This window comes from Ornithorhynchus anatinus, chromosome 5 (genome assembly GCF_004115215.2).
Source record: "Ornithorhynchus anatinus isolate Pmale09 chromosome 5, mOrnAna1.pri.v4, whole genome shotgun sequence".
NCBI classification, from domain to species: Eukaryota; Metazoa; Chordata; class Mammalia; order Monotremata; family Ornithorhynchidae; genus Ornithorhynchus; species Ornithorhynchus anatinus.
Genome location: NC_041732.1, coordinates 33,309,617 through 33,324,770, shown reverse-complemented (window position 1 = coordinate 33,324,770; position 15,154 = coordinate 33,309,617). Strand labels below are relative to the sequence as shown.

The 15,154-nt window shown below is 59.2% G+C and overlaps 1 protein-coding gene across 2 annotated transcripts in view; it reads left to right on the top strand.

Annotated features, from left to right (window-relative positions):
- The window catches only part of XPO7 (exportin 7), a 90,393-nt gene extending 76,713 nt beyond the window's left edge, over window positions 1-13,680 (top strand). For both annotated transcript variants that reach the window (XM_039912006.1, XM_039912005.1), the window contains exons 17-28: window positions 699-762; window positions 1,198-1,306; window positions 2,071-2,177; window positions 3,988-4,076; window positions 5,507-5,614; window positions 6,723-6,805; window positions 7,468-7,682; window positions 8,730-8,868; window positions 10,061-10,221; window positions 11,026-11,124; window positions 11,255-11,382; window positions 13,465-13,680. In XM_039912006.1, the coding sequence (XP_039767940.1) occupies window positions 699-762; window positions 1,198-1,306; window positions 2,071-2,177; window positions 3,988-4,076; window positions 5,507-5,614; window positions 6,723-6,805; window positions 7,468-7,682; window positions 8,730-8,868; window positions 10,061-10,221; window positions 11,026-11,124; window positions 11,255-11,382; window positions 13,465-13,558 (1,396 nt within the window). In that variant the 3' untranslated portion in view covers window positions 13,559-13,680. The remainder of the gene's footprint in view (window positions 1-698; window positions 763-1,197; window positions 1,307-2,070; window positions 2,178-3,987; window positions 4,077-5,506; window positions 5,615-6,722; window positions 6,806-7,467; window positions 7,683-8,729; window positions 8,869-10,060; window positions 10,222-11,025; window positions 11,125-11,254; window positions 11,383-13,464) is intronic.
- Window positions 13,681-15,154: the final 1,474 nt, after the last annotated feature.

Here is a 15,154-nt window from a genome sequence, read left to right as displayed (position 1 = left end):
TTTCTGGTTCTCCCGGGTGCCGGAGATAACACCCACACACATACAGGAGCGGTTCCAGCCTCTGAAAGCCAAACCACAACCCCAGCGGTGCGTCACGGGTTTCTCCGCGCCGTTTCCAAGCACCCGCTCTCTAGAAGCGGCCCGTGTGGCCACCTCATGGCCCACCCCCCCCACTCCCGTGACCCAAAATTGTAGTGACCGATAGTAAAAGGAAGATCCTGTGACTCGGTCGGTTTGTATCGGACCCGGGTTGGGAACCTCGACGGTTAACTTCCACCGCGTGAGCCCGTTCGGGGGAATCACCCCTCTGTGCCCTTTGAATCTTTAATGTTTATCCGTGGGGCAGTCGTGAGCCTTCTCCACCTTCCGGTCGAGCGTTGAGTGGTTGGCCGACTGGCGGGAGAGCCCCGTATGAAGCATTTGGGGGACTACAGGAGTATACCGGGAACAAAAGATGCCTGCCCTCCAGGGGCATACGGTCCACCGGGGTTTCCCAGAGTGATCACTTTTCTGGGACTCGTAGAATGGGTAGTCGTGACGGGGCTGGCGACGCTTCCTGGCCCGCGACTGAACGGGAATGCCGAATGGCTTCCGGCGTCGGTCGGCGGCAACCTTTTCACGTTCTCGAGGCGTGCGATGCTTCGGGACCGTCGGTTCGAACTGCCCTTTCCTTGACGGTCCCCTCTTCCGGCCTCTACGTATAGTAGTGTGAGGAAACTGGTGAAACTCAGCGCAGTACAGTTCATGCTGAACAATCACACGGTGAGTGTCGCTCCTGCGTTTTCTCCTCCCCAGTGAAGCCGCCCGGGCCGTCAGTGTGCCACACTGGCGGAGTTGGGCTCCCCGGGGCCGCCGGCGTCAGCAAGAGGGAAGTATTCCGTCAGTCCTCCCACCGCAGTCCCCACTCTCAAAACGCTGTTGTCGTTTTTTAAATAAACCCGGGCGGGGACCGGCGCCGTGGTGAGAGCAGATCTCTGGGGTAACTTGAAAGCGATCCACGATCCGCCGGTGTTGTCCTTTAGTGTCTTCTCGTCGCTCTGCGGTTACACGCAGCTGGGCCCCCAGGCTTTTTGCGAGGACGGACTGCGGTGGTCAACTTTTTTTTTTTTTTTTTTTAAAGCGGGGGCGGGCCCCATCCTCCTCGTCCTTTCTGACCTGTGCATCTCATCCTTACGACCTGTTCTTTCTCGTCTCCAGAGTGAGCACTTTTCCTTCTTGGGCATTAACAATCAGTCCAACCTGTCGGACATGCGGTGTCGGACGACGTTCTACACGGCACTGGGCCGACTTCTCATGGTGGATTTAGGTACTGCACCTCATCCCGAGGGCTGGGAACGCAACCCGGCCCTCCTTTCCTACGCTCCGGGGGGGCTCTGGGCTCGTGAGGAGTTTCCCCGGGCGCGTCCCGTTTTTTAACGGTATTTGTAAAGCGCTTACTCCGCGTCTGACACCGTCCTAAGCTCCGGGGGAGGTACGGGTTCGGGGTTGGACACAGCCCCCGTCCCCCCACGGAGGAGGGAGAAGAGGTATCCCCGTCTTACCGTTGAGGAGACTGCAGCACGGAGAAGCGAAGTACTTGCCCGGGGTCGCCCTGCGGACGAGCGGCGGAGCCGGGGTTAGGACCCAGGTCCAGCCGACTCCCCAGGCCCGTGCTCGCTCCGCTAGGCCCCGCCGCTTCTCGGTTGCGTGCTCTTTCGGCGGTCGGAGCCGTCCGGAACGGCCAGGGGCTCCGTCGGGAGGGAAGGGCTGGCGGCCCCGCTGTCGTTTTCTAAACCCGGAGGGCAGGCTTGTGAAGCCGCCCTCTAATCCACGATGTTTGTGCAAGCCTGTTCTCATAGAGGGTTTGGGAGTGGGCGTTGGTCTTATTTACCTCTTATTACCTGCGCTCTGTAACATTCTGTAGTCAGTCCAGCTCCTGCTGGGATGAGAGGGGCCTCTCTCTGAGCGCCGCCCCATGCTCTCGATCGCTCCCCTGCCACCCCCAGCCTGTGTCCTGGCACCCCCCCCCCCCCCCCGCGTCACCGAGCCTGTGTCGTCAGGGTGGTCATCTCCCGATCGCTTCCCTTCCAGGGGAGGACGAGGATCAGTACGAGCAGTTCATGCTACCTCTCACAGCAGCGTTCGAGACCGTCGCCCAGATGTTTAGCACTAATACTTTCAATGAGCAGGAGGCGAAGGTGAGTGGGTCGGGTCTACCCTCTGACGATCGACTGGGTTTGCTGGGAGAATGCCCCCAACCCCCACCCCACCCCATCCGGAGAGGGCTGGTCCAGCCCTGTAAAAACTGGGGATCATCCCTCAGTCACCTGATGGCTCCGTCTGTTGCGTGCAGCGATTAGACGGACGGCCTGCGCTCGGATTTCCTCAGGGCCCGTAGTCGAGTATGTGAAAGAATTAAGGCCGTAAAAATCCCCCTCGTCGTCCCCTGCGGGCGCCGGTCTTCAGTTAAAACGTGATTGCTGCTGCCATAGGGTTGTCGTTTCCTGATTATATTCTCTTCTGCATTCCCTCTCACTCTTCCCCTGTCCAAGACCCAGATCTCCTTTACCACTTAATGACTTCCAGATCTCGTTCGAAAGAACACTGTCCGGCATCCTGCCGACGACTCCCTGGCTCTTTCTTAGCACCCAGCTGTCCTGGGAGTCCCCGAGGCTGAGCGGCGAGAGCTCCTCGGAGCCAGGGCGACCACCTGGCTTTCAAAAATGCCCTCGTTTTCATCATCGCCCCCAGCGAGGAATCTAGAAAGCTAGCTCCTTCCAGCCTTTAGGGGAGGACGATATGAAACGTCCACCGCAAGGCCTCCTGGATCTTGCACAAGGGTTCCAGATCGGAGGTGGTTTCGGGCGCAGTGGCATTCAGGCAGCTCCGTGAGCCAAGCCCGGCCACCGAGCCCCTAGCGGCCCCGAACGGAGACCGTGTCCTAGAATCCACTTAAAACGTGGCGCCGGAGAAACAGCCTGAGAATGTTTGCTTTGATAGGTAATCCGGAATGCCCAGGGATAAACCTCCACCTAGCGATAGTCTGCAAACTCTATGAGGGATCGTGGCTGCTTTACGAGTCTACTTGGTCGTATTCCCCCCCAGACTCTGCACACAGTGAACAGTGGTACTGATTGATGAGATCGGTCGGATGTGGAGTGTAGGGAATGCAAAAGGGGTACTTAGAGATGGCATCCCAGCCCTGCCCCTTCTCGGCATGTATCGAGCATTGCTGGCAGAAGGAAAAGACAATCTCCCTGCCCTTGGAGGGGTTTCTAATCTGGTATCCCAGACCAGAAGGGGAGGATTCAATTAAACTTGCATCTCGTGACCTGTCGTCGCATTGGGCCGTTGCCTAATTTGGGAGATTGAGAGTCTCCTGGCTCTGTGGTTTTCCTGTTCCCTCTGAGGCAGGTGAATTATAAGGGTCACACACGTGGTTTATGCCTTTCTCATCCTACAGACAGTTACTCTCCCCACCTTCGAAGCCTTATCGAAGGCACATCTCCAAGAGGCCTTCCCTAATTAAAACCCTCATTTCCTCTTTTCCCACTCCCTTCTACGTTGCCCTTGCAACTTGGATTTGCATCAAGCAATCCCCGCCCTCAGCCCCACAGCGCTTATGTACCTATCCGTAATTTTTTTTTTAATATTAATGTCTGTCTCTCTAGATTGTAAGGTCTCGGTGCGGGCGGGGAACGTGTCTGCAACTTGGGTATATTGTACTTCCCCAAGCGCTCGGGACAGTGCTCTTCGCACAATAAGCGCTCGGTGAATGATTGATTAAAATTTTCCTCGCCCCATTCCCTGGATCACCTCTGTCCCAGATTGACCGCCCCCTCCCCACCTCTCCTTCCTCTCCCCCTGGCGCTACATCAGAGTAACTCGCGGACCAAGTCCCCCCTCTAGAGCACGAGGGAAAACGTTGGCGAGCTTGGGGGACGGAATGCTTGGAAGTCTGTTTTCTGCCGGTCCCTCACTGGACTGTGTTTCTGCCTTCTGCTACAGCGAACCCTGGTGGGCCTAGTGAGAGACCTGAGAGGAATAGCCTTCGCCTTCAACGCCAAGACGAGCTTCATGATGTTGTTTGAGTGGATGTATCCTGAACCGGAAAGGAACTTGTCGGGGGAGGATTTAGCCGGGGGGGGGGGGCTGGTTTCCTCGGTGGGGTAAGGTTAGGCTTTACAGACGAGGGGAGAGGTGGAGACGTGGAATGTCCGACCGCGGGACGGCAGTAGACGCCCACGTCACGGGAGGAGATGTGGGGGAGCCCGGTTTTGCGCAAATCCAGCGTACTGGGATCACAGTGGGGTTGGTCGCGGGGTTGCGGGGGGGGATCTCCTCAGGAGCTTCCAATTGGCTTGCACCAAACTCAGAAACCCAAGGGAATAAACCCGAATCCATCCCCTTGACAAGCAGTCTTTTCGTAAATCGATGGTATTCTGCTTCCCACCTGATGATCTTCTATTGTACTCTCCCAAGCGCTTGGTACAGTGCTCCGCACACAGTAAGCGCCGAATAAATACGATCGAATGATCGAATTCTACCTGCCCCAGCGCTCAGAAGAGTGGTCCTCACGTAGTAAGCGCTTAACAACCCGCAGTGACTGTTATAGTTATGGATTGTGAAGTGGAGTAAGTTACAGACACCCGACGACCGTGGGGACTGATGCCATTTTTTAAGGCCGTGTTGGCCTTAGGGTGTAATGGCTGCTGAGATTTGAAAGCAGTCATGATAATGAAGTACCTGGGTGGCGGTGAAGTAAGTAGGGGGAGGAGGATTTTCATTTGTTTTTTAAAAGTTAGAGCTAATTTTCTGGAATTTTTCTCAGAGCAGAACAGGGAAAACGTCTCAAGAGTTGACTCTGATTCTGCTCCTCCAAAAAAAAAAAAAAACCCAGCTCCCCCTCTCTCCTTGCCCTCGATTCACCAATTACTGGGATCAATAGAATACAGGGCGTCCTGTCTCTCCCCACCCCCCCCCCCCGTGCCTCAGTTCCCTCATCTGAAAAATGGGCATAAACTGCCCGTTCCCCCTTAGATTGTGAGTCCCCGTCGGGGACAGGGCCTGGGTCTGATCTTATATCTATCTGAGCACAGTCCTTGGCATATAGGAAGAACCAACTAACGTCGTAATAGTTATTATTACTGTTACGACGATGGTGCTGTACTGTGGGGTCCTTAGAAGAAAGGTCTTGTGCGGAATCGAGTAAAAATACGATCAGATGCTTGTGATCGACTAAATGAGGTGATCGCCCGCAGCTCCGGTAGAGTAAACCCTAGGAAAGTGTCTCGGTGACCCCCTACAGGCATGGATTCAGTCCTGCCATCAGCAGGGTCGTCTTCAAGCCGAGGTGCCGACTCTCTAGACAGGTAGGGTCCGCTAGCTTGGCTTTTTGACCCAGCCTCGCCGAAGGAGTCTGGAGATTAGAGATTTGCGGGCCGTCAGCTGGTCCTCGTGGTTGCTCCAAAATTATTTTAAACCCCGGGTCTCAAAGAACAGAGTTGCCTTAGCTTCCTCCGTACAGCTACCCGTCCTACATGCCGATCCTGCAGCGGGCTATCGAACTGTGGTACCACGACCCGGCCTGTACCACGCCGGTGCTGAAGCTGATGGCCGAGCTAGTCCACAACAGGTAAGCTGGTGAGGGAGGGTTCCCGGGGGAGCTTAGCGGGTCCCCAGCCTTAGGAAGGGGCAAGAGGGAATTGGTCGAGGCCAGCGTTCCACGTAGCTCCATAGCTGTGAGTGCCGGTATTCCTAGCGTCCGGGATGCCTAGGAGAGCACTGTCTTCTGCAGCTGAAGAAAGACCATCTCTTAAGCACTCAACGCCCCGGGTGGCCCGGAGAGAAATGAACGGGGAAGCGTAAGCCGCCTCGGGGTCGCTGCACCCCGAGGCGAAGAGATTACCTTCGGACCCGGGCTCGGGGAGAACTAGGAGGAGATGGAGATGCGGGTTTAAAGTTCTCGAAAGTGGCAGGAGAGATCTTGCTTGCCCCAGAACCTCTATGGGCGGGAGACCACTTTAATAGGGGAGATGGACGTGCCAGGTGATTGGCTCAGAGAAAGCAGTTTGCTGACTGTAAATGATGTCCGGGTGAACTCTCGTCTCCCCGGAGCTGGCCAAGAGACCTCCAAAACTCTATACTTAATTATCTTCTCCAAGCCCAGCAGAAAAGACACCGAACATTATACAGGGTTCCTTGGGGCTACGTTAATTCTGTCCCCCCGGCTCACAGAAGGCCGCCAAGGGGGTCGGTAGTCACTTGTCAACAGTTGGGTGTCGGCGAGGTGTTAAGGGACCCAGAAAATCACGCGATGCAACCCAAGCAGGCTTGCGTTGGTGGCCCGACGTCCCCCCTCCCCAATCTTTTCTAAGCAAAACCTACATTGAAAACACCCACTATGACAAAACTTCTCTAAAGCGGGAAGACCTCTGGAGGATAAGGCCAAATTAGAAATTCTTGATTTACTGAAATGGAAATGACTATGACCAGGTCAAGAAGTCAGAAGTCTAAAAAAAAGTCAAGAATTTCTTGATTTCCTTAGAAGCTACTTTCCGTTTGGCTAAAAAAAGGCAATTCTGGCATCCGTCTTTAGTAAGGACGTTGACTTGTCTGTCTTTCCAAACCCCGGGTCAGGGTCCTGGGACCCAGTATTCAGCTGTAGCCCGACACCTACTCCCGAGCCACCACTGTCTTCATCCCACCCATTGGTCGTTTTCTCACACGTGTCCTCTTTTCAGGTCCCAGCGACTACAGTTTGACGTTTCCTCCCCTAACGGGATCTTGCTCTTCCGGGAGACCAGCAAGATGATAACTACATACGGTAGGTTCTTTAGGCCTCCTTCACCTCCCCAGTAAAATTGCACTCTGGTGATCCGGAGGGGAGGGGCCGTTTCTGGAGAGGGTTCCCAGGCTGGCGTTGTCGCGGGCCGCTTGAACTCCCGTTGGCCCTCCCTCGGAACGGAATCGACACGGAGGAGCAGGCCCGGGGTTCCCTCGGGTCTCGGGAACGAATCGAGAGCCGGAGGAGTGGGTGTCCCATCCATCTTCAAGTAGGAAAGATTCAGGCTGCCTCTGGGTTGAGTGTCATTGGCGGCCCGAGGGACGGATGGGTAGAGGGGGACAGAAGGGAGAGGAGATCCTTGAACCATTAAGGGACGTCAGTCGTAGCCTTAAGGCCAGGTCACAGCCAGAGGCCCTAGTTTAATACAGTACGGGTGGCCAGGGGCCAAAATGGTGGAAAGAGGACCCGCCTTTGAAAGAGGGTCAGTGCGTTTCAAACCAAAGTGGCCAACGGATTGCCCGGTCTCCATTAGTCTGCCCCGCCCAAATCTACACGCCGAGGCTCTCCTTAGCCGGTATTCGCGTCTCCACAGCCGGGTGGATTTGGGGGTTTCCCCACCTTGTCTTTCTCTGGGGGCAGTAAGGGGGAAGAGTGGTCCGGCTCCTTTGTCAAAAAGCTCACGTACCTGTGTGTGGTCCCAGGCAATCGCATCCTGACACTAGGAGAGGTCCCAAAGGATCAAGTCTACGCACTGAAACTCAAGGGCATCTCCATCTGCTTCTCCATGTTGAAGGCCGCACTCAGCGGGAGCTATGTCAACTTCGGGGTCTTCCGCCTCTACGGAGATGACGCCCTGGACAACGCCCTGCAGACCTTCATCAAGCTGCTCCTCTCCATCCCTCACAGTGATCTCCTGGTGAGTCCGGGGCCAGATAGGGAACCTCCTGCCTTCCAACCGTACCCTCCTCCCAGGTTAGGAGTTGGGGGGTTTTCTTTTCCTCGGATGTGTCACGGGTGTTTTCGCAGGCGTGGATTTTTTTTTTTTATTTTCTTCCCCCGCTCCCCACCTCTAGATCTGGCTTCCGAAAGTTCAGAAACTTTCTGATGGGACAGGAAACGGTCCCATCTGCCCAAGCCGGTTCACTCTGCTCCTGAGTCACGGTCGGGCGGTTCGTCCATCTGGGGTCGCGGTCGGGTGTCCGCTCAGCTGGCGGTTCTCTCCCTGCTTCTGCTGGGGTTCGTGTTAGAGAGGACCTCCGCACCTGCTCCCCCTGATTTCCCGTCTTTGGGGAGGAATGGGGGACAATAAGAGACGAGGGGGATCCTAGGCCACAAAGTTCAAAGAGCCCGGAGTATCTGAGGAACCGCACAGTGAGAGGCACTGAGACGACTCAAGGGGCCAGGCAAGCCAGGAAGCTAGCGCTTCAGCCCTCCATCAGCAGGACACCCCAGGGCGGGCGTGCTTGTACCCTTCTCTCCAAACAATCCCTCCCCAAGGCTCTGGCAAAGAGACCGAAGCTTTTCTCCCACTCGGAGGCAGGGCTACTGGTTTGGGGGTAGGTTGTTGTTTTTTTCTGCTTTCGTTTTTGCGGGTTTTAGGGGCAGAAAATGGATTCCAGGCTAGTCATTTTCAAATCTGGAATTTAAAAAAATTCCCTATGATCTGTTTTGTGTTCCTGAAATGGGGGGGTTTGTGCAAACAGAGGTATTGGCTAACGACGCTTCCTGTTGCCCAGCCTCCGGGTTGCCCCGTTGTACTCACCGCCCTGCCCACCCAGTGGGGTCCAAAGTGCCCGTCGGGTCCGTCAGTCAGTCAACCGGTCAAATTTGAGCGCTTAACTATGTGCAGAGTACTGTACTACGAACTTGGGAGAGTATAGTACAACGGAATTAGCGGACGTATTCCCTGCCCGTAACAAGCTTAGAGTCTTCATCTTCTCCTCTTTCCCCTCCTCTCCCGTAGGATTACCCCAAGCTCAGCCAGTCGTATTATTCCTTACTGGAAGTCCTCACCCAGGACCACATGAACTTTATCGCCAGCCTGGAGCCCCATGTCATCATGTATATTCTCTCCTCCATTTCTGAAGGACTCACTGCACTAGGTAAGAATTCCAGAGCCTCCTCCCCCAACCAGGCTTATCTTTTATGTGAGGATCGTTCTAAAGCGCTGCCCGGGCCAACCCTCCTGCCAGCGGGAGTGACCTCGGGAGGCCCCGTCCTGTCAAAGTCAGAGATAAGCCGGCCGGGCAGCGCGGGTCCCACGGCCCCCAGCCGGATCGGCGCTCCGGCGAATCCCCTCCGGGATCCTTAAAGGGAGGGAGGAGATCAAGTCCGTGGCATCGGCAGTTGAGGGGTCATGATCGTAACCTCCGGATCAGCCCAGGAGACCAGTCGGGTCGGGGTCCGTTGCTCACTGCCGACACCGAGGTGTCCACGGAGGGCCTCTCCGTGAAAGGGCCCGAGGGAGGACCGGCCCTTTCTCCGGTGAAATCGACTGGGCTTATATTCTGGGGATTCCCGGTGGTGGTCGGTCAATCATTTGTAATCATCGAGCACTTACCGTGGGCAGAGCACCATACCGGGCTCTAGGAAAGACCGCACAACCGGGCATTAGACGAGGACCGTGTCCCTCGAGGGGCTCCCTCCTAAACTAGCCGCCGGGCCGGGCCCACCAGCCTCGAGTCCCCCCGGGGGGGGGGGGGGGTGTTTGGTTGGGTCGTAGGGCCGTGGAGACGGAGAGCCAGGAGGGAGCGAGACAGACCCAGAAATCCAGGTGACCCGAGTCCTTTCTCCCCAGCTTCAAAGCATTCCGTTTCCATGCTGTAGGGAAGCTTCCCCTTCTGGGAAATGTGTAGAACGGTCCAGTCGAGCCTGCGTAGGCTCATACCTCTGAAGGGCGGTGCTGCGGCGGAAAGGACGTCCCTTTCACGAGGGCAAAACTCTGCCTTAGCCCGCTCGGTAGTAAAGCGCTCAAAAACAGCAGGGGCTCGTCAAGCGCAACAGCATTGCCGAGGACGTCGTCAATAATGAGAGCGATCATCCGGCGCTATTTTGGGGGCGCTCACTGTGCGCGGAGCACCGTACGAAACATTTGGGAGAGTATAATGTTGGCGTTGGCCCGTTCCCTGCCCACCAGCTTAACAAATAAGTAGAATAATTTTGCTATCAATTTAAAAGATCACCGCGTACTAAGCACCGGGTTAGGCCCGAGACGAGAAGGGCCGACGGGGGTCCCCGGCCCCCCGCGTCTGGGTCCCCAGACTCCACTCCACCCCCGTCTCCCTGCTCTCCCAGACACCATGGTGTGCACGGGCTGCTGCTCCTGCCTGGACCACATTGTGACATACCTCTTCAAGCAGCTATCGCGGAGCACCAAAAAGCGGACGACGCCCCTGAGCCAGGAGAGCGACCGTTTCCTGCACATCATGCAGCAGCATCCGGAGATGATCCAGCAGGTGAGCGAGCGGGCGCGGCGGGGAGGGCCCTCGGCAGAGCGGAGGCGGCTACCCGTGGTGGCCGCGCGGGAGACGAGGAGGAAGGCCGCGCGATGAAGGGCCGGCCTGCTCGGCCTTTGTCCGGCCACCCTGGCGGCCGGGCCGACCCCAGGGTAGGAGCAGGCGGGTCAGTTATCACCCCGAGCCCTAGGCTGAAGGGGCCCTTCCCAGAGCGGGAAATTGAAGAAAAATAAAAAGTCGACCTGTACGCGCGCGACATCCCGTACGTTACCCCGGCCACCCAGAGTGATGCGGTGATGTCATGGACCGGGCCGGATCCTCCCAGAGCCAGAAGTCAAAACGGGAGCGGGACGTTGAGGTCGGGGGTGAGGAAGAGTGTGGGGTGGGTGGAAGCCCGGAGTCCCGGCCCTTCCCCGGCCTCCATCTTTGGGCAGGGGACGGGACCCGTCCCCCCGCCCCCCCCCCCCCCCGACCTCACGCACGCAGGAAGGGACCGGCTCTAACTGCCTGGGGAGACAGGTCGCCCCCCCGAATTGGGAAACCTCTCCGAATCTGCCGGCGGTTTTTGAAGCGACGGAACGCCGGCCCTCGCGTCTCCCGGTTGTGCAAAAGGCAAGGCGGGGGAGATGGCCCAGCCCCACCGGGAGGGGCGAGGGCCAACGTTCTGAAGCCTCGCCACCCAGCTCGGGATAAAGACGGATCCGTGCCCCTGCGTCACGGCTCTTCCGGGCCGGCCCGTGCCCCTCGCCGCCTCGGTCGGGCTGCGGATCGGGATGTCGACCTGTCGGGTCTTGCCGTTCACAGATGCTGTCGACGGTGCTGAACATCATAATCTTCGAGGACTGTAGGAACCAGTGGTCCATGTCCCGACCCCTCCTTGGCTTGATATTGCTTAATGAAAAGGTAGGTGCGCCCGGCCCCTTCCCCCAGGGGCTCGAGAGACCCGGCGAGACCCGCCCGGGGCTCCCGGCCCCCCTTTAAGGGTGACCCGCTTAAAGGACGGTGACGCCCTCCTTTCTCCCTTCCTCTCCAGTATTTCTCAGACTTGAGAAACAGTATAGTGAACAGCCAGCCGCCGGAGAAGCAGCAGGCCATGCATCTGTGCTTCGAGAACCTGATGGAAGGCATCGAACGGAACCTCTTGACGAAAAACAGAGACAGGTGAGTGCCGGGGCGGGAGGGGGGCCTCCTGAGCTCGCCTGGGACAGCTGGCGTCCTCTGATCGCGGGAAGCCCTCCTCCGGAGGCACGGGGCCGGCCCCGAGCACGCTCCCTAACCAAGCCGGACCCCCGCCCCGCTGACGGCAGAGGAGACCTTCGGGTGGCACCTCCGTGCCGGGTCCCGTGGCGGTGCCCCGCCCGGGTCGCGCGGTTCGGCGCGGGCTCGCGGACGAGCGTCCGCCGCGGCGGTCAACCGGAGGCCACGAGACACGGGGGCGGCCCGGCGCGACGCGTTTAACCCGAGCCTGCGGGTCGGGAGGTCGGTGATCCGAATCTCACCCGGCCCTTAACTTTCTCATCTTTAGTCGGGGGTGACTACTCCCTGCCGCGGCTGAGAAGTGACCTCCGCCCGCTCGATTGATGGTGTTTACCGAACGCCTACTGCGTGTGCGGAGCGCCGTACCGAGCGCCGGGGAGAGTACACCGCAACAGAACGGACCGTGCGGCGTTTTGCCGCCGGAGGGCTCCGTCCGTATGTCCGACGGCCCTCTGCGGTGGCTTCCGCCTTCCGCGTTGCATTGCGAACCCGGGCCCTCGGGTGGAACGAGGAAAGCCGAGAGCCGAAGAGGGCTCTGTAGAGAAGTCTCCCGGCCCCCCTCGGCTGCCGCCGATGGGTCGGGGGCTGCGAGAGGTCCCGGGGTCAGTTACCCACGCTGGGCAAAAGAGGCCTCCGAACAGTCCGGGAGAAGCACCCCGAACGCCGTTGCGCTCACTCCGGCCGGCTCTCGGGCTCTTCTCCCTCGGTTTTCATCGCCGTGTAGTTTTTGCGGGAGCCATCCTCGCAGTGACGATCATCGAGGCATACGTTAAGTGCTTACCGCGTGCCAGGCACCGTACCGAGCGCCGGGGTAGATAGCAGACGATCGGGTTGGCCTCGCCGTGCGCGTCCCACGCGGGGTCCGCGGTTCTGGTCCCCGTTTTACAGGCGAAGGAACCGAGCCAGCGAAGCGGCTTGCCCGCGGTCTCACGGCCGGCAGGCGACGGAGCCGGGATTAGAACCCAGGTCCTTCCGACTCCCGGGCCGCGCGCCGTCGACGAGGGCCGCGCCGCCCCTGCCGGCACCACTTCCTGCCCAGGGAGGGGAGAGGGATGTACGATTATCGGCCGCCCCCGAGTCACCTCTTTAAACCGGAGGTTCCCCGGAGAGGGGCCGCTGCGGCCCTTGGGCCGGGAGCCAGGACCGAGGAAAGCGCGGCCAAGAGCTCACCCGGCTCTCGTGTCAGCCGGGGACTCCGGGGCCAGACGGATCGGGCCGGGCGCAGGCCCTCTCCGGTTGGCGACGTCCGGGTGAGCGGCCACCTGCGGGTCCCGGAATGGCAAAGACCCCGCGACTCTCAGTTTTCCCTCAGACGTCCCGTAGGACTAGGCTACGGTACGACCGGGTGAGAAGGTCAGCTGTGAGACTCGGGCGCGGCCCGGCCCGGGAGAATCCCCCTCGCCTCGGAGGCTGCGGGGCGGTGGGCCGTCTCGCGTCGGGCGGCGGCACCGTCGGGCCGCCCGACGTCGGGCAAGGAAGGAAGCGGCCGCCGGACTCGACGCGCGCCCCGGGATTCGGGTCCCGGGCTGCCGCCGAGGATCCGCGAGACCCGGTCGGCCCTAGGACCTCCCCGAGGTTTCGGGTCACTCGGCCGAAGGCTTGGAGAGCCCCGGGCGGAGCCCGGAGGGCCGGTTCCGGTCAGCGCCGGCCTCTTCCCAGTCGGGCCGCCCGTTGGCTCAGGCCCCTCGGAGTTCCCCTCCCCACCCGCCCCGCCCCGGCCCCCGTGCCGGCGCTGCCGCCGTCCCGCACGGGCGGGAGAGCTCGGGCAGCCGCCGCGGGCCCCGGAGGAAAGCGCGTCGCCGTGCGGGAGCGTCCCCGGAAACGGGCCCGCCCCGTGGGACCAGTGACTCCGGGGGGTTTCTTCCCTCGAAGAGCGACGGGGGCCCGGAGCGGCCCCCGGGACGGATCAGGTCGGGGGCGGGAGCCGGGGACGCCCGCGGACCGACGCGAGCCCCTCCCCCCAACCCGTCTCTCCGTCCCGTGCAGGTTCACGCAGAACCTGTCGGCGTTCCGGCGGGAAGTGAACGACTCGATGAAGAACTCCACGTACGGCGTGAACAGCAACGACATGATGAGCTGACACCTCCCCGGACCGGACCTGTACAGAGCAGCGTCCCTCGGGCCGGGCCCGGAGGGGTGAACCGACCGTTCTGAGGGAGAGGAAGGGAGAGGGGCGCGGCCGACCCCCGGCGCGCTCCTGCCCGGGGGGGGGGGGGGGGGGGGGGACGGGGGACGGGGCGGCGGCTCCCTCCCCCGGGGCCGGGGGAAGAGGGGGTCAGCGCTCACCGAGGGGCGGGACGCTGCTGGTTCCCGGGTGGGGGGCGGGGGGGGGAGAGGGAGGGCGGACGGGCGGGGAGCAGCGCGGGCGGGACGTCATCCGGCCCCTCTCCCCGCCCCAGGGGCCGACCGGGGAGGGGAACCCCGGCGCCCCGCCGCCACCTGCCTTGTATAAACATGTACATTTTTTCATAACATTTTGAACAAGGTTTATATTGACTCGAGTTTAAAAAAAAAAAAAAAAAAAGCGTGATTGAAAAATTTTTACAGAGTCTAGTGCACCAATGCTGAAGTGAGGGGTTGTGTATGCGAGTGAAGAAAACGTGTATTCTGGTGGCCTAAAAGCTTTACTGGACGAAGGTGTGTGAGTGCAGAGATCTATTTAGTGACAAGTGTAGAGAGAGGCAAAAAAAAAAAAAAAAGTACAATTCCAAATGTATATTTTTTCTTATTGCCCTTCCCTCTCTTTCCCCCTCCCTTGCCCCCGATGCCAACTTCCTGTTTATGCCTAACCCTTGTTATTAGGAACTCTAAGCCATGCTCCCCACCCCGCCCCTCTCCCTCATTCTCCTCCGTAGCCATAGCCGCGCACCCCGGCCGTCTCCTCCTCCTCCCCCTCCGCCGCCCCAGCCCCGGGAATCCTCTCCGGGCCGTCGACCGACGGTCCGGCGTCCCCTCCCTCTCTCCTCCCCGGGACGGGGGCCTCCCTTTCCGAGGCCGAGCGGTCTTAACCGAACGCGTGGGTTTCTCGAGTCTCCGTAGATCCGGGGATCGGCCGGCGGGAATCGGCCCCGGGCTTCGGCCGCCCGAGCCCTCCGCTCCCCCCGGCGACAGCTCTTTCACCGTCTTCCCCAGCCGTCGAGGCGGCGCGCGCGCAGACGTCCGTGTGGACGTCTGTGCCCTGCGCTCACGAATGTATACGAGCTGGAGAGAGTTACCACCACCGGAGGGGTTCTTAATAACAAGGTCTGCCTAGCATGAAGTATTTAACTTCCTCCTCCCTCCCCCTCCCTTTAAAAAGATGCATTTTTCTAAGCCACCCTAATAAATGTTTTGGATATTTAAAAAAAAAAAAATTGACTTACAGAGGAAAACGAATGGAAAAAGCTGTTTGCCTTGTACCTTTTCCACCGTCGTCGCTGCTAGTCGTGTGCATCTCTAGTTCAGCTCTTACCCCCGGGACACTCATCAGTTAGGTTTGTGTTTTCTTTCTCCCCCCCGCCCCGAGCCACCAACCTGTCTTTTTCTTTTTTTTTTTCTTTCCTTTTTCTTCATTCTTTCCTCTGGCGATTGTGTGTTGGGTCCTTTCTTGCGTGATCAGATTGCCGGTTGACTTGTAAGGGTGTTTGCTGCATACAGTGTAAGCATTGTGACCGCCAATAAACTTCAATGGTTTCTA